The sequence below is a fragment of the Tursiops truncatus genome, chromosome 3 (assembly GCF_011762595.2).
Source record: "Tursiops truncatus isolate mTurTru1 chromosome 3, mTurTru1.mat.Y, whole genome shotgun sequence".
NCBI classification, from domain to species: Eukaryota; Metazoa; Chordata; class Mammalia; order Artiodactyla; family Delphinidae; genus Tursiops; species Tursiops truncatus.
Window position 1 is genome coordinate 51200425 of NC_047036.1, and position 27176 is coordinate 51227600.

The 27176-nt window shown below is 36.7% G+C and overlaps 1 protein-coding gene across 11 annotated transcripts in view; it reads left to right on the top strand.

The window, feature by feature from the left end:
- CWC27 (CWC27 spliceosome associated cyclophilin) overlaps positions 1 to 27176 on the top strand; it is a 246698-nt gene that overhangs the window by 35854 nt on the left and 183668 nt on the right. For all 11 annotated transcript variants that reach the window (XR_012330708.1, XR_012330707.1, XR_012330709.1 and 8 more), the window contains 3 exons: positions 2132 to 2211; positions 3189 to 3222; positions 7274 to 7431. Coding sequence is in view for 3 of the 11 variants with exons in the window: in XM_073802154.1 (XP_073658255.1) it covers positions 2132 to 2211; positions 3189 to 3222; positions 7274 to 7431 (272 nt within the window). In the remaining 8 variants the exon portion in view is untranslated. The remainder of the gene's footprint in view (positions 1 to 2131; positions 2212 to 3188; positions 3223 to 7273; positions 7432 to 27176) is intronic.

Below are 27176 nucleotides of genomic sequence, written 5' to 3' on the forward strand. Positions count from 1 at the left end.
ATAGATGAAAATAAACATTGATGGCTGAAGACACAAGAGGAAGAAATTTTAGGAAGGAAAGCATGAAAAAAACATATTCAAGTTTTATTCTAGTTGAGGTCATTTTATATTCACTTGTACACTTTTGTACATATCTTGTTTAGTTCTCTTGTATGAAGTAAGCAAGGCTGCTATTATTATTTCCATTTTGTAAGCAGAGTTTCTGAGGTCGGATGAGGTCATTCTCTTTCCTCAAATGGTACACGTTTTGGACTAAAACCCATAGAATTACTGAATACTAGATTTTGAAACTCATTTGGTCCAACTCTTATCTTCTTTTCCTGTGTTTTTTCTACTATACCATCTTCTGGGTTTTGAACAGTTTTCATTGTTAGACAGATATCAAATAATTCTTTGATGTTTTGTCTTTTTATTACTCCTTGGTTTGTGTAAGGTTATGGAAGTAGAAATATATTTTAATTGCATAATTCAGATTCTACGACTTTTTAAAATTACAGATAATAGGATCTTTAGATTGGGCTTCCCTGGTGGCGCAGTGGTTGAGAGTCTGCCTGCCGATGTACGGGACACGGGTTTGTGCCCCGGTCCGGGAAGATCCCACATGCCACGGAGCAGCTGGGCTCGTAAGCCATGGCCACTGAGCCTGCGCGTCCGGAGCCTGTGCTCCGCAGCGGGAGAGGCCACAATACTGAGAGGCCCGCGTACCGCAAAAAAAAAAAAAAAAAATAGTATCTTTAGATTAACTGTTTGAGAAAAATTTTTGTTTTGCCTTTTTAAACTAGACTATAAGCATGTTTAAACTGATTAGGTCTTGAAAATGTGGAGTACTCCATGTTAATACAGAAATTTAAAAATCCTTTATTTTCATCATGAAAATAAATTTCAGAAAATATACATCTGCCTCAAAGTAAAGCCTGTCAAATTTAGAAGTCTGTTCCCAGAGCTGTTAAACAGTCAAGAATCGGGCTAAAGGGAAAGAGGTATTTTTACCTCTCTGTATTTTTAGTTAACACATTTTGTGATGAATTTTTCAAAATAAAATGTTCCTTCAAAACAGAAAGAAATTTTCCTTTCTTCCTGTCAACTCTAACCTCATACTCTTCCCTCTTACATGATTAGTTGAGGGGTGGGGATGGTGAGCAGCTTTCCACCTCGAGATACAAGGTATAAATTTGAAGTTTTCATACCTTGTGGTGGAGAAGTCTGTAGGATAGTCTGCAGCTCTGAAACCAGGCCAGTTTTTCTGGGTCCATAGGGGCCTCTAGGAAAAGAAAAATGGATTTATTATATCATTGTGAGACAGACCAGGATTTAAATCCTAGATCCTATACCACTAGCTTTGTGACCTTCAGTAAATCGCTAATCTCTCTAAGTCTTTATTTTCCCTCTGTAAAATGGGGCTAATAATGCCCACCTTATTTACTTTCATTTGGGGACAGGAGGAATTGAAAGGTGGGAATATTGTACTGTAGCACAGTGCCTGACACAAAGTATATATTTAATAAATTAGAATAATAGTAGTAGTAGTTTTTTTAATAGTTCTACTTCTTATATCTTACTATGTCTTGTTTCCCTACTAAAATATAAATTTATTGAGAACATGAACTTTGAAATTGAAGTATTTAATAAATATTAGGTCATTGATGAATATTGTCATACATGAAAGGCTCTTTTACATATGTAAAAATAGCACCTTGTAGGTGCTCTCATCTGGTTGCTTGGGCACATTTTTAAAGTGATTCTATGCAGTATAGACAGTATATTTGAAGAATAATAGTGTGTGTTTATTTCAAATTACTTTTGTGATCTATCTTCTAAGTTTTAATATATCGTTCAAAAATTAATTAGTAGTAAATCACAATGAGGGTTTAGTGTTTGGAAATAGTAATCAATAAACTTATTTTTAAGGGTATATCACTTTTTGAAAGAAAGATGTTTCTAAAATATTTTTAGTCAATGGGAGAATAAGATTGCTATTTATAAAGCTTTTGTTTGTACTCAAATTTTCAGGAACATGTATCTTTTGCTAACCACATTATATCAGTACTAGATTTTTACGTAAATGTGTTAACTTGTCCTTTTGGAAGACTATTTTTCTCTACTCATGATTATATCATACATTCCTTTCTAGAGCATGAAGGGAAAAAGCAAAAGTAGTCATGACTTGCTTAAGGATGATCCACATCTCAGCTCTGTTCCAGCTGTTGAAAGGTTAGCATGGTGCTAGTGTGATCCTAAGTTCTTATTGTCTGGCTCAGATCATTTTCTTGCTTCCTTTGGAAGTAAACAGTCAGTTCTCATAAGTCAAGTTTTGTCAACCTAACCAAAAAACTAAAGCATTTTGATAATGGGGGTAGTAGAGCTACTAGCTTAATGGAGAGAATCACGCTAGTCACATTCATTCTCCTTGCTATCTATCAACCTCTGCTGAACTAATTAAATTTAAAATTAGCTGTTAACCTTTTAAATCTTGGGATAGTTTGAATACTAGGAAACTGTCTGCTTTAACAATTTAATGTTTAATTGAAAATTTCTTTGCTAACTTTTTCCTTGCATAATTTTTGTCTCAGAATCATGAGTAAGCAAATCAGATTTGAAGGGTTTTGTGAAGAAGTCACCACATTTTGGGCCAATTCACTGAGTATTATTCCTTACATATTTCAGGAGTTATCAGAAAATTTTTGCTGCTTCTCTTTGATAAGGGAAGATGTCTTACTGTTAAATATAATTGCACATGATTCACTGGGCCAGTGTGTCAAAAGGGGACTAAAATACTATTGTACTCACTATTGTAGCTCATTTAAAAAAATTCTATATTAAAACAATCTTTTCTTAATATCCTTTCATTTGAGGGATTTGGCTTCTTCAGCCTGAATACATCAAGCCAATAGAAGAAATTGTTGTCTGCAGCCTTTTGTTCATGAAAATAACACTATTGGTTGTTTGCTTTTTTAAAAAAATTCTAGTGAATTTGTATTTGTGTTAATGGAGCATACCTTTTATTCTATGTATAGAAACAACTTCCCTTTAGAATGTTTCTATTTGCTCTACAATGCCATTCTGAAATTCCTATGTTGAAGTGTTTTTGAACTATTAATCCCAGCAAAATATTCTAAATTTTTGGATAATTGAATAATTTTGTTAGTTTCATTTTGAAGCTAAAATTTGTTTTCCTTATTTTTTTGTAGTGAAAAAGGGGATGCAGCAGGAGATTCAGATGATGTAAGTATTAATTTTAGTATAAATATACTTGAACAATTTATAGAAAATTCAAAATCTATACAAATTATTAAATTATTTTTCCTAAAAGGTAATATGTATTACCTTTTATAATTATATATGGAAAATTTTGAAAAAAAAATGGAAAGATTTGAAAAATATTTATTTTGATATTGGAATTTTCCTTCATAGTATGTGTGTGTTTCCTTACAAAATCAGAATCTTACATATGAATTTCTAGCCTGTTTTTTCTCCCTGTCACGTAACATAACATGAATACTCAAAATTTAGATGTCATTGATTTTATTTTGTTATGATAAAAGTTTAAATGTTGATGCATGATATCCTACATGATGTATGGGAAATACTTGGATACCAGTCATTTATGGTAGTTTCCTTCTTCATACACACATTTTGGAAGATTCTCTCTCTCAAGACTGTAGTGACCTTTCTTCATTATTTGTACTGGCTATTAAAGCTGATAAAACAGAAGGCAGAGTTTCCTTTATGTATAAGAGATCAAGTTTTTCAAGTCATTCGTTTATCACTTTATATAAAAACCCATTGATCTGTGTGTTGTACAGAAGGAAGTACATAACTGTCCATGCAAGAACACAGCTTCTTCTATTACCATAGTCAAAAGAGAGGATTCTCTCTGACTATATATAATAGAGAAAGGATGGCTATCTAACCTGGTCAAGAAAACCTTCCGGGAAGAGATGATGCTGTGTTGTGTCTTATAGGAGAATTAGGAGTTAACTAGATCAAAAAAGAAACTGGTGAAGGGTGGGATTCCTCAGAGAACAGCATATGCTAATGCATGGTAACAAGGAGAGAGTATACCTTATTTAGGAAGTACAAGCTAAGATTAAAGTTTGAGAAGGAACTTGCCTTGTGAGGAGCAGTGAAGAAGAGTGTTAAAGGTAGAGGGAACTACATGTGCAAAAGGCTCTGAAGTAGGAGAGTTTGAGGTGTTCCAGGAGCTGAAAGCAAACTAGTGTGACCAGAGCATCATGACAGGAGGGAGAGTGGATGAGGTTGGAGTGGGAGGAAGAAGCCAAATATTACAGAGCTTCCTGGGCTATGGGGAGAAGTTTGAATTTCATCCTCAAAGTAATGAGAAACAGTGAAGGGTATTGGTTAAAAGGAAGAGTATATTGTCAACTTTGCATTTTAGGAAGATCACTGTTGGCAATATTAGAGAGGACAAATTAGAAGAAATAGGCTGGAGTCAAGGAGACCTATTGGGAAGCTATGGCAGGAGGAGAGCTTGATAGAAGACCACAGGTGTGAGATGGGAGAGAGACAGATTTGAAAGAGGTCCAAGAGGTGACTGATTCCATACTATGAGTGAGGGAGAAGGAGGAGTCTAGGACAACCACAAGGTTTCTGATTTGGGCAACTTGTTAGATGGGTACAAAAGATAGGTGGGGAGGGCTTCCCTGGTGGTGCAGTGGTTGAGAGTCCGCCTGCCGATGCAGGGGACACGGGTTCGTGCCGCGGTCCGGGAAGATCCTACATGCCGCGGATCGACTGGGCCCATGAGCCATGGCCGCTGAGCCTGCGCGTCCGCAGCCTGTGCTCCGCAACGGGAGAGGCCACAACAGTGAGAGGCCCACGTACCGCAAAAAAAAAAAAAAAAAAAAAAAAAAAAAAAAGTATAGTGTTCAGATCAAGGAAGTATAGTACTCGGATCATGGGGGATTTTAGTCCTTTTATCCTGAGACTAGCAGAGCATACCCAGAATGTATATTCAGTTCTAAGCATGGAACTTTTAAAGGATTTTGACACTCAAAAATGTGCATTAAATGGGCAACAAAAAGATAAGGAAGGTGGGAACCATCTCATAAATAAACTATGGAGAGAACTGAGGAACTCAGCCTGGAAGACAAAATGCTGAAAGGGATTATACAATAGCTGTCTTCAAATACTTCTGCTGTGCTTTTTAAAAAGGCACGAGTTTTTTCTTGGTGGCTCCAGAAGACAAACTAGGAAAACAGGAGTGCTCAAAGGAAATGAAGGAGTGTTTACTATCTACTACACCTTCTGTACCGTTTGAAATACTTAACACAAATTTAAACAAATTAATACATTAATTACACTGATAACTCATAAGGAGGCAAAGGCTGAGATGATAATCCAATGACTTTATCACAAAAGAGCATTACTGGCAATCCCCAATGTACCCAGTCTGAAATTTCTTCCAAGGTTATTAGTTTTAAACTCTTTGTTTCCTTTATCTTGCTAGCTACTTCACGTTATTAACTGTTATCAAAAATTAAAAATCAGGGCTTCCCTGGTGGCGCAGTGGTTGAGAGTCCGCCTGCCGATGCAGGGGACACGGGTTCGTGCCCCAGTCTGGGAAGATCCCACATGCCGTGGAGCGGCTGGGCCCGTGAGCCACGGCCGCTGAGCCTGTGCATCCGGAGCCTGTGCTCCACAACAGGAGAGGCCACAACAGTGAGAAGCCCACGTACCGCAAAAAAAAAAAAAAAAAAAAAAGGTGGGGAGAACAATGAAAAATAATGTGCTTAATAATGTGCATTTTGAGATTCAGATAACTTGGAGACATCTGTGTAACAATATGGGTCTGTAAGATAGGCTCAAGGCCTAATGTAAAATTATGTTCTTATGGTCTTGAGGGAGTGAGGTCATCTAAGGACACTGTATAGTTTTTAATCTGTTTTGTGTCCCAAGATCCTTTGCAATCACTAAGACTGCAGACCTTCTTTCCAGGAAATATATTATATCCACAAACAAAATTTTATGAATTTGCAGGGCATTTTCTTTTTTTATATCTCCTGAGGACCAAGCATGGAAGACCTAGGTCAGTGGTTATCAAGTTTTAAGGCTAAGAATTTCTTAAACATCTCATTGAAAACACTCACAATTTCCATCCCTAGAGATTTGGTTCAGTAATACTGAGATGAGGACTAGCATTTTACATTTTTAGAGCCAATCCATGTTTTATAGCCTGAGGACTAGACTTTGAGAACCACTGCTCTAAGGTCCACAAGCCTCAAGTTAAGAATCCTGCCTCACCATGACTCACCTGGAGAATCACAAGAGAAAAAGATCCACTTGGGTAGTTTCTTCCTTCTCCTTCTCTACCCTCTTCCCTCCCTCTTTCCTCCTTTCTCCCTCCATTGCTCGCTGTCTTGATGCTGGGAGCTATTCTGGAAGTTGAAGATTTAGCAATAAGCAAAACAATCCAGAATTTTAGTTCTAATGGACTCCTTCCTCTGATTATGGGAGAGAGACAATAATCACATAAATAATTAAAATGTATAGTATGGGTGATAAATGTTTTGAGGAAAAATAAAATAGGGGAGGGGAATAGAGAGTACTGGAGGTGGGTGGGTGGCTCTGCCATTTTATTCGGGGGATCAAGAAAAGTGTCACCAAAAGGGTGGCATTTGAGCAGAGACCTGAAGGAGATGAAAGAGTCAGCAATGCAGATACATGGAATAGGAGAGTTTCAGGCTGGAGAGAAGAGCAACTCCAAAGTTGGCTAGTGTTGCTGACCTGGAGTTGTAGGAGATTATGTCAGGGAGGTCCAGATTGTGTAGGGTTTGAGTGAGTTGGGAATCCACTGGAGGGTTTTGAGCCGAGGAGTGATTGCTATGACTTAGATTGTAGGAAGAAATATCAGTTTCTCTACCTCCACCTCTTTTACTTGCATTAATCCCTGGGTGCGGTCAGTACGCTGGCCAACTGCCTCCAAAAGCCACATTTCCTACTGGGAAGGAATAGGAATGTAGATAGACAATATCCTGGGCGATCCAGGGGGAGCATAGTCTGCTGTGCAAAGGAGCTGGGTGTGGATCGAGCAACAGCCCTTACTAGGCTATACAGTACTTACATAGCCAGCCTAGAGCAGATCCCAGGGGGTATTCCCGCCTGTAGCAGATTCTTCAAGCCCTCACTAGTTCAAAACAAAACGAAACAAAAAGTAACCTGGCCTAGAATGCAACAAGGAGAGTTTGAGATGGACCTCTGGAAGTGAAAGAAGAAAATGGAATGCCCAGCAAATACTCCATTTCAATTTTTACAGGATGGAGAATATGGAAGTGCAGAGCATGATGAATATGTTGATGGTGATGAGAAGGACCAGATGAGAGAAAGAATTGCGAAAAAGTTAAAAAAGGGCACAAGTGCAAATGTTAAGACAGCTGGAGAGAGTGAAGTGGAGAAGAAATCAGTTAGCCGCAGGTGAGTCAAGCGTTGTGCTTCTAAGTATCAGAGTTTTGTTTTTGCTTTTGCTTTTGTGTTTTAATTAATTTTTGTTAGAGTATAGTTGCTTTACAATGTTGTGTTAGTTTCTGCTGTACACCAAAGTGAATCAGCCATACATATACATATATCTCCTCCTTTGGATTTCCTTCCCATTTAGGTAAGTATCAGAGTTTTTGTCATTTTATAGTTAATTTTAAATTAAGATTGAGCCCTTTATTCAACTTACTTTCTAACATACTATTTTCATAATGTTTGATATATATACCAGTCATGCTAATTTAGCCCATTCAGAGGCCTAAAAGAAAATAGACCAATTTTATTTACAGCAGTGGTCATGTGAGTCAAATTCCAGTTCATTCCTCTCTGATCTCTTCTTTAAAAGCCTCTAAATTGTTCTTATATTTGGGACAAACAATGTATTAGCTAGATGTGGAAGGTTGTATTTGTTTAAAACCAACAAAAGCAGTAAAGCAATTGTATGGAACAAAAAGAGACATCCTCAGATTTGAGTAAAATTTGTCTAAACTGGTTAAGAAATGTATGGGCCTGAAAACCCTCTTAAATGTCTTTTCAAGTCTGATTTATACTGTCTATCCCTCCTAATCTCAGTGATATCATAAAAGAAATTTCAGCAAATGTCTGAAATCATTAGTGCTTTCGGTCAGTTATACCAGCTTCACTACAGTTTGTCTCATGTTAATTTTATGTTAAAAGAAAAACAGAAAAACTTCTAAGAATCTTATAAAATTGTAATGTGGTAAAAAAGGATAATTATATTTAAAGGAAAATCACTGCTCAGTCTAAGTTGAATTATAATGGGTATACCTGCTAGCCAGATAGGATGTCAGTGTGAAATCATTATCTATTAAAAAAATCAGTGCTCTTGGTATATACAAACGGTTCATTTGTATGTGCTTGAAGTACTCCATTATCCTGCAGTCATTTTCTGATTCAAGCAGTAGGATCAGGGACTAGACTAGCCTCCCAGCCTTTTAGGCAAGGAGCCATTCAAAGTATGATATTACTGAAAATTTGTGGTATTGCTTCTATTTGTAAAGAAACATCTGGAATCTGTTAAAGCTGCTCATCACTTTGGATAGTAAACCTACAAGCAGGTTTCTTGAGTACTTAATATTTAAATTGGGGAATAATATTTAACAATATAATTTTCAACAAATTCACACAGAGTAGATTATTTCTCTAATTGTTCTATTGAAAAGTACTTAGGGGTTCAAGCGGAAAAAATCCAAAGCTCTTCCTACCTCCTCTCCTTTCTTTTCTCTCATTGTACTTATTCTGATTTCTTGAGGATTTCTGTCCCTTGCCTCCCTCCTCTTCTAAATGCATCAGTCTCACTCTTTTCTTACCCAGTCCACTTTCTGTAAGCCTATACCTTGACTACTGAATGCTGCTGAGCAGAATCACACAGCCGTAGACAAGTCCAGCCTCAGCTGTGCCTCCAGTGCTTTCCCTTCAACCTCAGGTTCACTCTCTCTCATTAGGTCACCTGGCTTCCTGTTCTGTGAAACAAGAATAACTTCTTCAACTCTTATTCTTTTCACTTTTCGCTGTACCTATTCAGACCAATTCTTATCTCCTCTTCTGTTTTAAAGGGAGGAATCCCTCTGCCCATTCAAAATGATTCCATCCTCTTTGCTCTGTCTTTAGTTTTCTCTCTTCACTCATTCCTTTCCTTCAGCTTGTGGATAGACTTAAGCCTCTTCCAGCATTCGAGAGTGAAAACAAAAACACCACTTCATTATTTCCTGTCCCCACCACCTTAGTTCCCATTTATTTTTAAATACACATCATTTAGCTTTTCCCTTATCACTCCTCTGAAACTACTCTCCCTAAGGCCATGTACTTGACAAATCTAATGGCTACTTTCCAGTTTTTGTTTTTCCTGGTGTCTCTGCTGTGGAATTTGGCATTTTTTGCCTTTTCCCTCTTGAAAACCATCTTCCTCAAGAACCTGCTACTTAAATTGCGACCTGTGGACGAATAGCATTAGTTTCTCTTGGAATCTTTTTAGAAATGCCAAGTCTCAGGCCCCACCTCACACTTTCTGAATCAGAATCTGTGTTTTAATAGGATCCTCAGGTGATTTGTACATTAAAGTTTGAGAAGCACTTCTCTAGAATACTAATTTTTACCACCAGTGCCACTGGACTAGTTCAAGTTTGTATCATCTTAGCTCCAAGGTCAGCAACTTCTGACTCCCCAGGGTATTCCCATAGTACCTTTTTCATACTTCTGTGATATTATGACATCCGGTTATACATTTTTTTTCTTCCTTGTGTACCCTTATACTGTACTTTTCTTAAAGGCAGAGATTGTATCCATTTACCACCTGTGGTCAAACATCATAGGTACTCAGATGTTTATATAAATGAATGAACAAAAAAAAAGAGTGAATCCTTCTTTGACAAATCACTTTCTCCTCCAGATCTTATAAGTAACTTCCTTGTATGTGTCACATGAGATATATTGCTTTGCCTACTATCCGTTGCCTATAATGAGCTCCTTTGGAGACTGTCTTACGTCCTCCGAGTCTTGTATAATAAGCACAGGGTAATTGGTCATTAAAGTTTGTGTAATGAGTGGGCGAATAAATACATTTGTGATTCATTAGAAGAATGGTTTTCACTCCTGACTCCACATTAGATTCACTGGAGAAATGTTGAAAAGAAAAAATACTGATGCCCAGCTCCCAATCCCAAAGATTCTGAATCATTTGGTCTGCAGTGAAGCCTGGGCACATGCATTTTTACTTTTTAACTTTCAATTGAAATATAGTGTACGTGCAGACTATATCTGTATGAACTATATTTCATAGTGCACATATAATAAATACACCAGTTGCTGAATTTTTACAAGCCAAATACACCCCTATACCCATCACCCAGATCAAGAAACAGAAAATTGCCATTACCCACAAGTCTCCCTCTTGCCCTATTCTGGTTGTTTCTCCCCTCCTCCCCTGATAGTAACCACTTTTCTAACTTCCAAGAACATAACATTAATTTAGGGCAATAAGACTTTGTAAAATCTCTCCAGATATTCTAATGCGCAGCTAAGGGTTAAGAACCCCAACCCCCACCAAACACTCGCTCTCTTGATTACTTCTGAGGCACAGAATAATGTAAAGGTAGATTTAAAAAATTGTAGGGTCACCTCAGGTCTTTTTTGTGGTCTAACAGAGATAAGACATTTATATCAGTTGAACTCAGTTTAATCTCTGAAAAAGGTGAAAGGATCAGTATAGTGAGAAGTCATTTTAGAAGAAACAAAATGATATTTGAGTTTTCCTAATGTTTTTCAAGATGTGTGCTGGTAAAGATTCAAATCAGTGTCTCTCAATGTTTTCCATATATTTGAGTCACCTTACAAGCCCCACCCCTGATCAAGTCAATCAGAATTTTTCGACCATGAGAAGTTTTAAAAAGCACGGGTTATTCTAATGTGCACTCAAGGTTAACTGAAAGGCGGTAGTTACAGCCTGTCTTTGGAAAGTCCTGTTTTAAAATTTATTCTAAAGAATCTTTTCTTTGCCTGCAGGTGGAGCTCACCTGCTGCAAGTTAATCATATAAACCAAATTGAGTCGTCTGCCCTACTTGTTTTTAGCATCTGTTTACAGATTTATAATAAATGGCTAAACAGTAAAATCAGATGTAGGAAGCAGACTGGAGAGTCAAAAGTCAGTGGTTTGTTGTGCTGATTACAATCATTAGGGAAATTCTGTCTTTCATTGTGTAATTTCTGTCATCTCTAATTTTATTTTGATTACTCTTCTAAAGTATTTTCATCAAAATGAAATATAAATCAAAGAAATCTTGACATATACCCTGAAATCGCCATTACTAGTTTTGGTAGTAGTCCTTCAAGGTTAACTAGAGTACGTTAGTTTTGGTGTTTGAACAGGTTCTGGTTTGATCAGCTGTGTTGTTTACCTGTCATATTTAGTTGACTGTGGCATTATTCCTATATCATAAAACAATTCTCTTATTTGGTAAAGTCAAGTAGAATTTATGTTTTACTCATGAGTTGTGTTACGTTGACTGAATGTGAAATATCTTATATGATAGTATCAGAAATTTAAATATAAATATTGAAGTTGAGTTTGAAATCTAATGAGTTGGATTGAACTTTAAATTATGAAGCAAGGGATAATACAATCAGAAATACCTCCTTTGGCCTGGGTGAACATCCAAATGAACTGCTGCTAATTTTAATCTTTCAAGTCTCCTTTTGTTGAATTTGAAATATGGGACCAAGTTTTCTTATGGAACTTTGAATACTTTTTTTCCCCCAATATTTCTAGCCTTCTCAAAAATATTAATTAAGCTTTCTCTCAGCCTTAGGGAATTTTTTGAGTCTTAATATACTTTGTATTCTGGTTTCTCTTACTTTATGATCAGACTTTAGGAAGTACATAGCTGTGTTTAGTACATAAACTTGGTTTGCTTTAGCAAATTCAAAAAGATAGTGTCATATTTAAGTTTCAAAAGTTTAAAAGCTAATACATGTATAAAAATGATAGTACAAAATTTAAAAGATAGTACAATAACAAAGGTTGAAGTCCACAGGCATTCCAAAACTCTATTTAAATCATTAGAATCACCATCTCTAAGAAGTCCCCCTCTTTCCTCAGAACTTTTACAAGCAAGGAATGAAACTAACCAGTTAGAGCATTTTTGCTTCCTTTCACCTTCTGTTGCCCCAAGGTATTGAACTGAAGCAGACAGTAAAAAAAGAGAAAGAGAAAGAAATGCGAGATCTATACATTGTGGAAGTGGTCTCTGAAAATTTGAAGGTATTATTTCTTTCATATAGAGTAGTAGTGGTCTAAATACTGTCTTTTCAGGAAATATTTGGGTTTAACAGCAGATAGTAAGCTTTGGAGCAGTCTGGTAGCAGTTAGTTTGCATACTAACTCTTACTAGAACTTGACTTTTCTTTTTTATATGTTCTTTCTTAACCTATCATTCTATTCTCAAATATGTGTTACTCTTACTGTCACTTACTGTGCAAGAACTGCTATATGCCAGACAGTGCCAGGCTCCAGGAACATGAAAAAAAGGAGAAATGGTTTTTGCCCACAGATGTTCACAATATAGCATAAGAATTATAAACAATTAATTACAATTCAGTATGGTATGTGCTCTAATAGAAGTGCATGCAAAATATTATAGATGATAAGTAGGCAATGTATCTTTCAGGACAAGATTAAAATACCAGGTTTAAAAAGGGATGAATATAAAATTGCCATTTTTGGGCTTCCCTGGTGGCGCAGTGGTTGAGAGTCCGCCTGCCGATGGAGGGGACACAGGTTCGTGCCCCGGTCCGGGAAGATCCCACATGCCGCGGAGCGGCTGGGCCCGTGAGCCGTGGCTGCTGAGCCTGCGTGTCCAGAGCCTGTGCTCTGCAACGGGAGAGGCCACAACAGTGAGAGGCCCGCATACCACAAAAATAAATAAATCAATAAATAAAGTAAATAAAAAATAAAATTGCCATTTTTGTAGATCAAGAATAGTCAAATACAGCAACCTCATAAGTTTCATCCTAATGCTAGTACGATAAGCCATTTTTTGGAACCACTATTTAAAAGAAATAACATTTTAGCATTGTAAAGTCCTTTAAATTAATGTTGCATAATCTCCCAATGTAGACTAGATGGTTTATCCTGTTGTCTTTACCTATTATGTTTAAAATTTTGGAATAGTAACAATTATAATATAAACCACACCATCATCTGGCATTTCTGGCGAGCTTCCATTTTTCTTCTTTTTAGGTATTTATAGCAAGAATTTTTGGATGTTCTGGGTAAAACTGTTTCTTGGGCTGTTTGAAATAAAATACCACTTTAAAAATGTGCAGTTAGTTCATTGAGAACCTTAATCCATATCCAAGGAATCGCTTTCAAAATAAAACAAACAAAAAAATCCTTGGACTTCAGTTATATACTTAGGAAATACAACAACCCTACTGTTTTCACAATTAGATTTTGTTTGGCAGGCAGGAAGCAGTGAAATACACACGTGGGGGAGGTTCTCCTGTCAAAAGGGAGAAGAGCTGTTTGCATCTCTTTAGAGTGTATTGATTTGTGTTACCCTAGAGAGTTACCTTCTACTGACCTTGCAGTATCAGTTGTTTATAGGCAACGGAATTATACATTTGAAATGTAATATTGAGATTATGTGCAATTATATTATTGTTCTTTAAGTTATTCAGCATTTGAGGAAATGTTCTCTACCCTGGAACAAATGTAGTCACACTGAAGAGTTTTGAAACATTCATTGCTTTCCTACCTTCCTTATCTGTATATTGTGAATTCACCTGTAAATTAAATTGGCAAGTATACTTTGGGTAAAATACAGAAGAGAATAGCCACCCAAGATACCAAGTTCTTGTTTAGCACAAAGTTAAAAGCATATGAAGTTACACAAGGGCCTGAGGAAGATTTATAGTTATTAGTGATTGTACTCTGTCTGACTCTAGCCTTTCTTTCTGTTCCCTTCTCTAACTGTTCAGGGATTTTATTTCAGGGATCACTTAGCTTTTGCACATTAATTGAATTCCTCCTTTGTACCAGGCACCGTGCTAGGTCCCAGGAAGCTCAGATTAGAAAGGCTCAGCCTCTTCTCAAGTTGCTTAGTTTCTAGTAAAGGGGGACAGTTGTATAAGCAAATAAGGGCTGTGAAGTGTTCATAGGTGATCTAGCCAGAGAGTTGTTCTCTTATTCCACAAGTATTTATTGTTCTTCTACAGTGTGACCAGGCAATACATTTTGCCAAGGCAGTTTATTACTCTAATTTAACCCCTAGAACAAAGCTACAAGTTACAGTTTATATTATGATTCTCATTTTACAAATGAAAACAAACAAACAAACTGGATTTGAAGAGGATAAGTGGCTTATGGCCCAAAAGTGGCAAAGCCTGTACCTGAACATGCAATGGTCTGACACCTCTACGGAGCCTAGAGAGGGGTTGGCCAGGGCCAACTCGTACATGTCCAGCTAAAGTGTAAGTCTCATGTGGAATGTCTCTGGCCAAGGTATAACATCATTTTAGGAATATGTATTACTCCATATAAATGTAGGGGGTGGATTAGAGGAAGGAGACTGAAGCAGAAAGACAAATTAGTGGAGTATTAGATTAGTCCAAGGGAGAGGTAATAAGGATCTAACTAACTAAGGTAGTATCTGTGGGCATGGATTCGAGAGATATTAAGGAGGTAATAGATTGGATGTAGGAGACCTGAAGGAAAAAAATATATTCCAGATGACTCTGTTTTGTGGCTTAGATAACTGGCCAAGTGGTGGTTGTAACCATTGAGATAGGAACCCTGGAAGGGTCCTAGTGCTTACGTCATACATTTTTGTCCTGTTAGTCCTTTCTGTTTTACATCGACGTCCTGACACATAAACATACATTCTGAATTATTTCTTACTTAATGTTCCCTTTATAAGTCAACTTAGGTTAGGTTATGGTAACAAACAAACCCCATATCTCAGTGGTTTAAAACTAGTGTTTGTTTTCTTGCTCTGTCTACATCCTGGTGGGATCCGTGCATCTCCTCCATATCATCTTCATTCAAGGGCTGAGAATGAAGGGACAGCCTCTTTCTGAGAGGAATGGCAGAGGGAAAAGAGTGATGATGAATCATATGCTAGTTCTTAAAGCTTCTACTCAGAAGTGGCATAATCACTTCACCATTTCACTGGCCAGAGTAAATGATATGGCCAAGCCTGATGTCCATATGGTGAAGTATAAACCTTCCACTGAGAGCTTAGAAATAGTAATGCAATCTACTACAGTCTCTGTGCTTTAGCCAGGAATTGCTATAAGTACCTGTGACTGTGTAATAAATTTATTCATCATCTTCCTGGCAGACAAGACAAAAGAGACGTAATAAGGATTACATAATTGCCTTATCTGAATTTTAAGAAGAAAGGTATCAATTCCTAATTATTTCAGTCTTTTAAAAAGTATAAAATTCTAAAGGAAATTCTATCTTATCAGTCTTTACACAAGGGGTGGAGAAGAACATAATGATTGTCTTCTACAAGTTTCATAGAAGATGCAGAAACATAACATTATGCACATAACATTAAATCATAAATAACATTAAATCATAAATTAAGTCAAATTATCTCAAGTAAAGTGATTTCTATGTAAGGGAATAGAGGAGTTGTGCAGAATCCAGATAAAAGAATTGTGCACAGTCCTCACAGGAAAGGAAGTTGTCAGAAACTTATATTTTCTCTCCTTCTGCAGCCTCAACTCTCTGCTTGCCTTTGTTCATTTGTTCCCTTATCTTCTATAATCTTGTGTTTTCTCTGTAAGGCTCCAGTCTGTTCCCTCTTGCACTTCAGCTCTTCAGAAGTAAATTGACCTGCTTTCTGTGTCCCAAATTCTTGGGAGAGAGAATCTTATTGGCTTGGCTTGGGGTAGGTGTCCATTCATTCTTGTTATTGGAGAGGATAATGGTAGCAGAGGGGGAGTTAAAAGCCATGAGATATGTGGGTGTGACAGAAATAAATAGACCCTCTATCATCTATCCTTCCCTTCTTATTTAGTAAGGAGAACCCAAATTTTTAGCTGGATTCGTGGCTGCCTAGCTAAAAGACATTCACCAGTCTCCTTTGTAGCTAAGGATGGCCTTGTGACCACATTTTGGCTAGTGAGATAAAACAGAAGTGTGTCAGACTTTCATGCAGTCTTTTTATAAAGGAAAGAAGGAAGAGGCTAGCCCTCCTTCATCCCTTCCTCTTGCTATCAGCCTGGCACACAGGTTGGAGCTATGGATGGCAGAATGGAGCGGTTGAAGGAGCCTGGGTCCTTGAAGACTTCATGGAATTACAATTCCCGCTTGGATTGCCTGTCTAGGACTTTTTCTATGTGAAATAAAATAATCTTAACGTTGTTGAAGCCACATTATTTGGGGTTTCTGTTAAGTGTGGTAGATCCTAAACCTAACTGATAGTATAAGGTTGTTTCTTCCAGGGCTGTGAGTAGGGTAGGTTCTCTAAGGTGGGAATGTGAGCAGGGAGGAAATGAATAGCTACTTCATTATTTCAAATAGCTTTCTTAGCTGGTTTTCTCATTGTTCCTGGAAGAGAATCTTCTGAATTAATAGCACCCAACATGTCCACCCCTCTTCTCACTTTTGGCTGATCATGTTGCTCCTTAATTCATTACAGAAACAGAAGTAGCAGGAGAACTTCCTTATTTTCCCACCACCAAATCTACTCATCTGCATCTGAATCCATATTCTTTTAGCAAAGGCAACCCCTCCACTCTCTGCTCTGGTCCTCACTTTCTTACACATTTTGGCCAAGCTGTTATCCACCTTACTCCTGTTGCTCACTTCACACCAGGCATATTGTTCTTCTTACTGTTCCACAGACACATGAAGGTCATTCATCTTTCAGGCCTCTGCACTTGGGGTTACCTCAGCTTGAAACATTCTTCTCTGAGATATTCTTAGTAACCATTCCTTCTCTTCATTCAATTCTTTATTCAGGTATCATCAGAGAGGCTACCACACTACTTAAAATAACTGCCTCCATCCTTACCAAGGGTACATATCCAAATGACCTGGGGACAAATTTTAAAAATTTGTTTGACTTTTACAAAATGCGTATGCTAGGACTACTCCCCTTGGGGGGCAGGTGGGGGGAATCTCATTCAGTAGGTCTAACGTGATTTGCTCATTTTTTGAAGCCAGTTAATTAGTGATGAAAATACATGTTACTTAACCTTTTCCTACTGTTGGGAACATAGGTGAATAAAGGTAAATAAGTTTAAAAGCAAGTTTGGAATTAGATTATCTGTCCTTTTCAGGATCAGATGTTTGTAGAAGACAACGGTCACTCTACTCTAGGGAGGCAAAGTTAGAGGGTCTCTTTTCCTAGCCCAAATCACTTTTTCTACAAGTTCTACAACTTTTTAAGAATGACTGATATATTGTTTCATCAACATCAATCTTCTAAACAGGTGGATTTTGTTCTATTTTTTTAGCCTTATTGCATCTTTGCCTTTATTTAAGCTTGTCTTTTTAAAAGTAGACACAATATAAATTATTCGGTAATGACCTACTCTGAAGAAGAATCTCATAGAATTCACTACATTTCTTTCCTACCTTTTTGCCAATTTTGATATGTTAGTAATATTTGATGTCTCCTTCCTCCTTAGTTTTTATTATTTAGATATTGCTATACCATGTGTATCAGTTCATTCAATATAAGTGTACATTTATATTGATTTCAATGTGCACACTATTTAAGTGCACATATGTGAGTGTTAAACCTTAAATAGGTTTTCCATTATTACTTTGAAGTATAGCTTCAGTGGCTTACTAGATTTTAATGTAATTTTATATTTGATTTATTTTTCAGTAAGCCAATAAAAACAATAAGCCTATTTCTTCCAGGGCTGTGAGTAGGGTAAGTTCTTTCAGGTGGGAATGTGGGCAGAGAGGAAATGAATATAAGCCTTACTTATATTTATTATCTTCTACTCAATTTTTTTTGTTAAAGGTCCTTAATACATTTTTCTAGTATTGCTAATTGCAAATTTTGTGATGTCAGCGTAGTTTGCTTTCCATTTTAAAATTTACATTGTTGATTTAGCTGCTTCTTTAAGAATTATCTTGTTTAAACAGCCTCAAATTTATTACATGATAATGGATAAGATTCTGTTCCTACTGAAAAGTACTTTTCTTATAGTCAAAGGCAGTTATTAATTGGAATGTGAGCTGAAGTACTGAATTATTTCTTTTTGTGTTTTAAATTTGTTCTAGAAATTCATTAGATCAAAGGTATATATGTACTCAGCAGATAGGAAGTTAGATTTGTTCTTTGCTGTATACTTGATTTCCTTGATTCTAAGAAAATGTCTTCTTAACTTCAAAAGTTATATAATGACTTCTTGCCAATTTCTTTTTCTTTTTAGATAAGCATTTACTCTTTTAATTTTATTAATCATTACAAATTAATAGAAAATTTCTGGATATGCTTATTTGTTTGCAATATTGACAGTAACTTCAAATGTCTTAAAGACGGGCTTTATGTAAGGGAGTTAAAATGAAAAACCCTTGGCTTGACTTCAGAGAGTTTAGAAAGATATCATGTAGGCCTCAGACAAAGACTTGAGTGTTACAGTCATCGTATTTTATGTCCTTGCTGCTCGTTGGTAAGATTCAGTTTTAGGTGCAGTTTGTATGCACTTGCCTAGTCAAGTAGAAAAAAGATATATAGCTGACCTCTGATAAAAGGTGAGAATGTCTAATCCTGATGCTGCTGGAGAGTAGCCCAGAAATTGAAGGCCAGGATAACATTGCAAAGTTATCACCAGTCTTAATTATTTGACTTTATGCTCATCATTATACTCTTAGGTAGGATTTATCCGTATCCTAGTGAAGTTTAAAAAATTATGATTTGTACCTTTTATTGTTTTAGCCTATGCTGTGTGGTATGCAATGAATTTTGGAACAAAATGTGTTTACATTTTAGTAGATAGTTAACAGTCTTTGCTACTAGTTTTGTAGTAAATTAATTAGTGATGAAAATATGTTACTTAATGTTTTCCTATATGTTGAAAGTATAGATGAATAAAGGTAAAAAGGTTAAAAAGCAAGTTTGAATCTAGATGATCTGTCTTTTTCAATGTTAGGCTCAGATGTTTGCAGAAGACAGTGGTTACTCTACTCTAGGGACACAAAGTGAGAAGGTCCCTTCTCCTAGCCAAGGTAGCCTTGTTTCTAAGCTGTGCCACTGAATAGCAACAGTTTTCGCTAGGAAGAAAGGAACGTAACACCTGTTATAGTACTTGCACACAGCCTTCAACAAAAATTAAACACCTAGGGCCCTGGCCTCCAGAGGTGGGCTACAACCTATGGATGGTTCAATTGCAGCATCACTGCTTAGGGTCTTTGGTGGTAGGGCCATAAAATGGAGAAATGTTTGAATTACCTTAATTCATGGAGTTTAAGGTAATAGCCTTTTACGTGTATAAAAGCTCCTACTAACTCAAGGTACTTTTCATAAAATACTGATAAATCACTGTTTATTCCACCGAAACAGCATATAAAGCGTATTTGCATATGAGAAAATTAATTTCAGTTCTTTTAAAAAATTTTTAAAGTAACATTTTAAGAATGTTTGTAAGTTCATACTGTATGTATTTTTGAATTGTTCTTTTTTAAAACACTATAACCATTGAAGTTTAGTATAGATGAACACCTGGCACCTAAACCAGGTTAAAACAAAATGCAAACAATTAAAAAGCAATAAAGCTATAAATCTGATATGGAAATAGATTATGCCAAAGGGATTTACCTCATCTGGGCTCTTTAAGGTTGAAAAACTCCCAGTTTCTAGGCAGAGCAATTGCCCAGTCTTAGTATATTATTGCATGCTACAGCATTCTTTTTCTGTTTCACATTAGTCAAGTTCTGCTTAAGGTAACTTTTTTTCATTGTTGTTAGAGTTCCATTTTCGATTGTTTTGACAGAAAGAAATTCATATATAGAGCTATGGTACCTTGAACTAGAAGGGGTACTTAAGTATATGCTGTTTGCCAAATCTAGAGCATTACATACCTATTAAATCTTAAAGAGAAAAAAATAATAGATGGCTAGAGAGAGAGATTGATGGAACAGAATACACAGCCCTGAAATAGACTCACACAAATATGGTCAACTGATTTTTGACAAAAGTGCAAAGACAATTTGATTGAGAAATGCTAGTCTTTTCAACAAATGGTACTAGAATAGAGTTCTATGTGCCCCAGAAATGAACCTTGACACATACCACACATTTAAATAAAAACTAACTCAAAATGAGTCAAAGATCTAAATGTAAAACTTCTAAGCTTCTAAAAGAAACCATAGGAGAAAAATCCATATGAACTTGGGTTTGATAATGAGTTTTTAGACCCAAAAAACATGAAGGACACTGACAGATTTAAAAACTTTGGCTCTTGGCTTCCCTGGTTGCGCAGTGGTTGAGAGTCCGCCTGCCGATGCAGGGGCACGGGTTCGTGCCCCGATCCGGGAAGATCCCACATGCCACGGAGTGGCTGGGCCTGTGAGCCATGGCTGCTGAGCCTGCACGTCCGGAGCCTGTGCTCCGCAACGGGAGAGGCCACAACAGTGAGAGGCCCGTGTACCGCAAAAACAAACAAACAAAAACTTTGGCTCTGCAGAAAATACTATTAAGGGGATGAAAAAACAAGCCACAGACTGGGAAGCAATATTCGCAAATCACATATCTGATAAAAGACTTGTATCCAGAATATATAAAGAACTCTTAAAACTTAACAATAAGAAAACAAACAAAGCAATTTAAGAAACGGACAAAAGATCTGAACAGATTTCACCAAAGATGTATGAGGCAACAATATATGAAAATATGCTATATGTATATCCTTGGTGAGATAGACAACTATTATAGGGAAAAAGTATTTAAAAATTTCTCTGGGGCTTCCCAGGTGGCGCGGTGGTTGAGAGTCCACCTGCTGATGCAGGGGACACGGGTTCGTGCCTCGGTCCGGGAAGATCCCACATGCTGCGGAGCGGCTGGTCCCGTGAGCCATGGCTGCTGAGCCTGAGCATCCGGAGCCTGTGCTCCACAACGGGAAAGGCCACAACAGTGAGAGGCCCGTGTACCGCAAAAAAAAAAAAAAATTCTCTGTATTGTTACTTCACATTTTAGTATATAGTGAATAAGGAGCTAGAAGAAAACAAAGATTACAGCTTATTTGTTTTTAAATCTGGAACTTTAATTAATTACTTCTACTGACAGGGAACCTAGAGCTTAGATTCTAATGCTGGCTCTTATTTTTGTATTTTACACAAAATGTTGAAGTTGTCCACCTAACCACTAGAGCAGAGTGGTATTGCGAAGAGAGCAGGGGAAGAATGGTGAAGCTAGAGAGCTTTCCAATCTTCCCTCAATTGTATTTGCAAAATTTAACTTACTCAGAACTACTCTCCAAGTAGCGGACAATCTAGGATTTAAACACAGGTATGTTTGACTCAACTGCTATATTATACCTCCCCTGAGATGAGGCACAAAGAATGAGCTATTAGTAGAATGGTGGACCAAGGATGCAGATGTTCATGCAAGGGGATAGGTGAGAGTTTGATATCCTGATAACTGTGGGAGCTTGAGTAAACATGGATGCACATCTGCATGAATTAATGGTACAAAGTATTGGAGAAGTAGACTAGGGCCAGATCAAGATGGGCTTGGTATGGCATATTTAGAAACCAGACTCTCCTTTAGACGGTGGAGAACAATATAAAGTAAAATTGGAAAGGGACGCGATCAGATTTTTGTCTTAGAAGGATCACTGTTAGTAATGTGGAAAATAAACTGGAGAGAGCCAAAAGTAGAGGTTGAGGAAACTGACCAGGAGACTGCTTTACTAGTCCAAGTCCAGATAAGATACGAAAGCCTGAACTAAGACAGTGTTCTGTTTGCTAGGTAATTTGCATTCAGTAAACATTTTTTCAAACATCTACAGTATGCACGTGGCAGATATAAAGATAAAGAACGATACTCCCTTGCCACAAAAAAGCTTTCAGCTGAGGCAGATATATAGCCATGAACTACAGAACAGGATGAACTCAATATGAAACAGAGGTTCAGAGAAAGTACAGTAGCTTCATGGAGGAGGGAGAGATTAATTTTGACTTTAGGGATCAGGAAGTCTGCATGTATGCAAAGTAGATAGCATTAATACCAGTCCCTAAAGAAGGGCTAGAGTTTGAATAAGAGGAAATGGGTGGGAAAGGGTATTTCCAGTAGAGGAAACTGAGAAAAGTACAGAGTGTATTTGAGGAACAATCTGTTGTGACTAGAGGAGAGGATATAGTTGGAAATAAAGCTGGAAAGATAGTTTGGGACCAGATCCTGAGGTACCTTCCAGGATAGTAAAGTGGAAATATAACTGATTTTGCTCGATTTTTGTGTTAATTCAAGTGTACAAATAAACATAGATCAACCTCTTTTCTTCAGCTAGAGTAAATCAGTTTGAAAGATTCAAGGTTGGGTGAATGTTGGATTTCTACATTTTTGGAAAGGAGCAGTACGGGTAGGAGGGTTTGGTGAGATTACTCTAGCAGGTAGTTATGTTTATTTTACTTTTTGTCATTTGAAAATGAATGCCTATAGTAAATGAGGTGGTAGTTTAAGGAGAGAAATGAATCTACCTAATGGCAAGATAAAAACAATAGTATCTGTGGTACTATGCTAAAAATTTTATTTGTATAATGCAAGTTACTCAAATTTAATGACAACTGTGATCTATAAAGACTATGATCCCAGCATTGTTTACTCTAAATAAGATATGAACAAGTCAACATTTCTGAATCTGTTTCCTCATCTGTAAAATGTGATTAATACCTGTCCTCCCTATCTCAGTAGGATTGTGGTCAGATCAAATGAGATAATGCATGTGAGACAACCTTTAAAACATGATGCCATTGATGGCCCATGATTATAGAGTTTAAAGCCCCTTTGCTACCTCACAATCCAACCCTCTCTTTAACAACCATAGGGCAGCTCACATTCTGGTACTCCTTCCAACCATGGCATATTTTAAAATAAAATGAAAAATTAATTTGTCAGGTAATTGACAATAATTATTAAGCATATATGGCAACCATAGTAGTATTTAAGGGGATGTATATATCTAAGGGGTATGACACCAACAAAGTAGAAGAGATGAACCCAATCCATGGGAACAAGGTAGAGAGACAAACCAAGCCTACCTAGAAAGAAAATGAATCACTGCTGTTCTTCATAAACATCCTGGTTATCTGACCTCCCACATCCCTCTGTTAGCTACAGAGAATGTACTCTGTCTGCATCAGATGCGATTAATGCCTAAATCATGCTCTGTAAACCACGAGCACATGAAATGACTTAAGAAAGTAATACATTAAAAAGTACCAAATGGCGTAGACAGACTGAGTACTCTAAATATATAGGAAATCTGAAGTAAAATATTGTTAAGTCAGATGAGGTTAATTAGTTTTCCTGAAGGTGTGTTTTAAGGCAGGTTTCTATTGCCAATAGCCAGAACCTAAACTGGAGTAAGTAGATTGTAGGAGTAACTTTGCTAGTAAAAGAAATCTTCTAAGATAATGCATTTTACTGAAATTGTTAATTACTATTTTTTCTTTCATTTGTTTCATTTTGAATGTTTATAAAAAATGGAAGTATTATTTTTGAGAACATCCTGTTTATAATAAAAACTTAATGACAACTTCATAAAACAAAAATAGCATGTGTCTACAAATGTGATTATGGGCATGTTCACTTAAGGAAACAAATTTAAAAGATAAAATTCTAACTTTAGCTAGTGTATGCAACTGTTTTATTTTAGGATGATAAATGTCCTTGCTGAAAATTCAACGATGACATTTATTGCTTAGGAAAACATGTTGCTTTATTTTTTCCTTCCATGTGATTTTTTAATACAGCACTTACAGAAACACTTCAAATCTTACTAAACAACACAAACATAAAATGTCACTTTTTAAAATGAAGTATTGGTAATAAACTTTTTCTGTCTACTCCTAACTTTGAGGTTCTCCTTGAATATTTATAATATTAGTACTTTAGTATGCCAAGAGTTTTAAGATACAGCTTAAGAGTTTTAAGATGTTGCTTTTAAAGTTTGTTTTTATATACATTAGACTCATTTATGAAGGGAGTATTTTTATGGAGTGACATTACTTGGTTTTGTGCATTTGACAACATAGCAAATGATTGATAAGAAGGGCTGCTAAAGACAGTTGTGCCCATTGTAACCTGAAAAAGGGGGCTCAGCCATGGAGTGTGAGCATGGGCTGAAATCTAGCTAGAGCTCCACTCAAAGCCTTGTGTACTGGTGAGGGGCCACATCAGCCCCAAGAAATTGGGTGCCTTTTTCTAATCTTTCAGCTGAGAAAAGGTGTTTATTTCCTAGTGGGTTTCCCAGAGGGAATTCACATAGAGGTGCTTTATGTGCTGACCTGTGGATAAATTTAAGAAGTGAAAGAAAATAAGCAGATAGATATGGTGATATGTTTTCCCAGTGACATGTAAGGCAACTGGGAGACAGTATATTGCAGTGGGAAGAGCTCTGGGAAGGGGTCTTGGAAACCAGCATGCTAGTCCTTGCACAACTTTTTCCCAGCTCTTTCACCTTGGGTATTCTTTTCTTGAAAACGAAGGGATTGAACTGCCTTCTACCTTCAAGGGTACATCCAGCTTTCAACTTCTATGAACGTTGTATCTGGAGCATGGTAAGCAAGGAGAAGTTGGAGCTGAGAATTTTCCAAATTGGCACAACATATGTCATTAAAAGTCTTTGAGATATCTATTTACATGATCTATAATATATAATAGTCTTGAAATCAAGTAGTCCTCCCGTTTCCTTCTTTCTACTTACTTTCTATTTAATCTCGTCATTCTTCTCTTCTCCTTTTTCTTCTTCTTTTCTGTTCTTTGTTGTTTTGTTTTTTAGCTTCTTATTCTGGAAGCTTAGATAGTTGATTTTGGAATTTCTTTTCTAATATAAGCACTTAAAGCTCTAAAGTTCCCTCTAAACACTGCTTTATCTTCATCTTACCAATTTTAACATGTTATGACAGCCAGTTTCATCAGCTATCAACTTGGCTAGGCTATAGACCCTAGATGTTTATTCAAACAGTAATATTGGTGTTGCTGTGAAGGTAATCTTTTGAATTTTATTTTATTTTTTATACAGCAGGTTCTTATTAGTTATCTATTTTATACATGTTAGTGTATATATGTCAATCCCAATCTCCCAACTCATCACACCCCCACCACCCCCACCCCACCCCGCTTTCCCCCCTTGGTGTCCATATGTTTGTTATCTACATCTGTGTCTCTATTTCTGCCTTGCAAACTGGTTCATCTATTCCATTTTTCTAGATAGATGCAATAATATACAGTATTTGTTTTTCTCTTTCTGACTTACTTCATTTGGTATGACAGTCTCTAGGTCCACATCTCTACAAATGACCCAATTTCATTCCTTTTTATGGCTGAGTAATATTCCATGGTATATATGTACCATATCTTCTTTATCCATTCATCTGTCAGTGGACATTTAGGTTGCTTCCATGACCTGTAAGTAGTGCCACAATGAACATTGGGGTGCATGTGTCTTTTTGAATTATGGTTTTCTCTGGGTATATGCCCAGTAGTGGGATTGCTGGGTCATATGGTAGTTCTATTTTTAATTTTTAAAGGAACCTCCATCTGTTCTCCATAGTGGCTGTATCAATTTACATTCCCACCAACAGTGCAAGAGGGTTCCCTTTTCGCCACACCCTCTCCAGCATTTATTGTTTGTAGATTTTGTGATGGTGCCCATTCTAACCAGTGTGAGGTAATACCTCATTATAGTTTTGGTTGGCATTTCTCTAATAATTTGTGATGTTGAGCAGCTTTTCATGTGCAACTTGGCTTCTGTATGTCTTCTTTGGAGAAATGTCTATTTAGGTCTTCTGCCCATTTTTTGATTGTGTTGTTTGTTTTTTTGATATTGAGCTACATGATCTGTTTTTATATTTTGGAGATTAATCCTTTCTCCATTGATTCATTTGCAAATATTTTCTCCCATTCTAAGGGTTGTCTTTTCGTCTTGTTTATAGCTTCCTTGCTGTGCAAAAGCTTTTAACTTTCATTAGGTCCCATTTGTTTATTTTTGTTTTTATTTCCATATCACTAGGAGGAGAGTCAAAAAAGATCTTGCTGTGATTTATGTCAAAGAGTGTTCTTCCTATGTTTTCCTCTAAGAGTTTTATAGTGTCCGGTCTTAAATTTAGGTCTCTAATCCATTTTGAGTTTATTTTTGTGTATGGTGTTAGGGAGTGTTCTAATTTCATTCTTTTACATGTAGCTGTTCAGTTTTCCCAGAACCACTTATTGAAGAGGCTTTCTTTTCTCCATTGTATATCATTGCCTCCTTTGTCATAGATTAGTTGACCATATGTGTGTGGGTTTATCTCTGGGCTTTCTATCCTGTTCCATTGATCTCTGTTTCTGTTTTTGTGCCAATACCATATTGTCTTGATAACTGTACCTTTGTAGTATAGTCTGAAGTCAGGGAGTCTGATTCCTCCAGCTCCCTTTTTTCCCCTCAAGACTGCTCTGGCTATTCTGGGTCTTTTGTGTCTCCATACAAATTTTAAGATTTTTTTGTTCTAGTTCTGTAAAAAAACGCCATTGGTAATTTGATAGGGTTTGCATTGAATCTGTAGATTGTTTTGGGTAGTATAGTCATTTTCACAATATTGATTCTTCCAGTCCAAGAACATGGTATATCTATCCATCTGTTTGTGTCATCTTTGATTTCTTTTATCAGTGTCTTACAGTTTTCTGAGTACAGGTCTTTTACCTCCTTAGGTAGGTTTATTCCTAGGTATTTTATTCTTTTTGTTGCAATGGTGAATGGGATTGTTTCCTTAATTTCTCTTTCTGATCTTTCGTTGTTAGTATAAAGGAATGCAAGAGATTTCTGTGCATGAATTTTGTATCTTGCAACTTTACCAAATTCATTGATTAGCTCTAGTAGGTTGCTGGTGGCATCTTTAGGATTATCTATGTATGGTATCATGTCATCTGCAAACAGTAACAGTTTTACTTCCTCTTTTCCAATTTGTATTCCTTTTATTTCTTTTTCTTCTCTGATT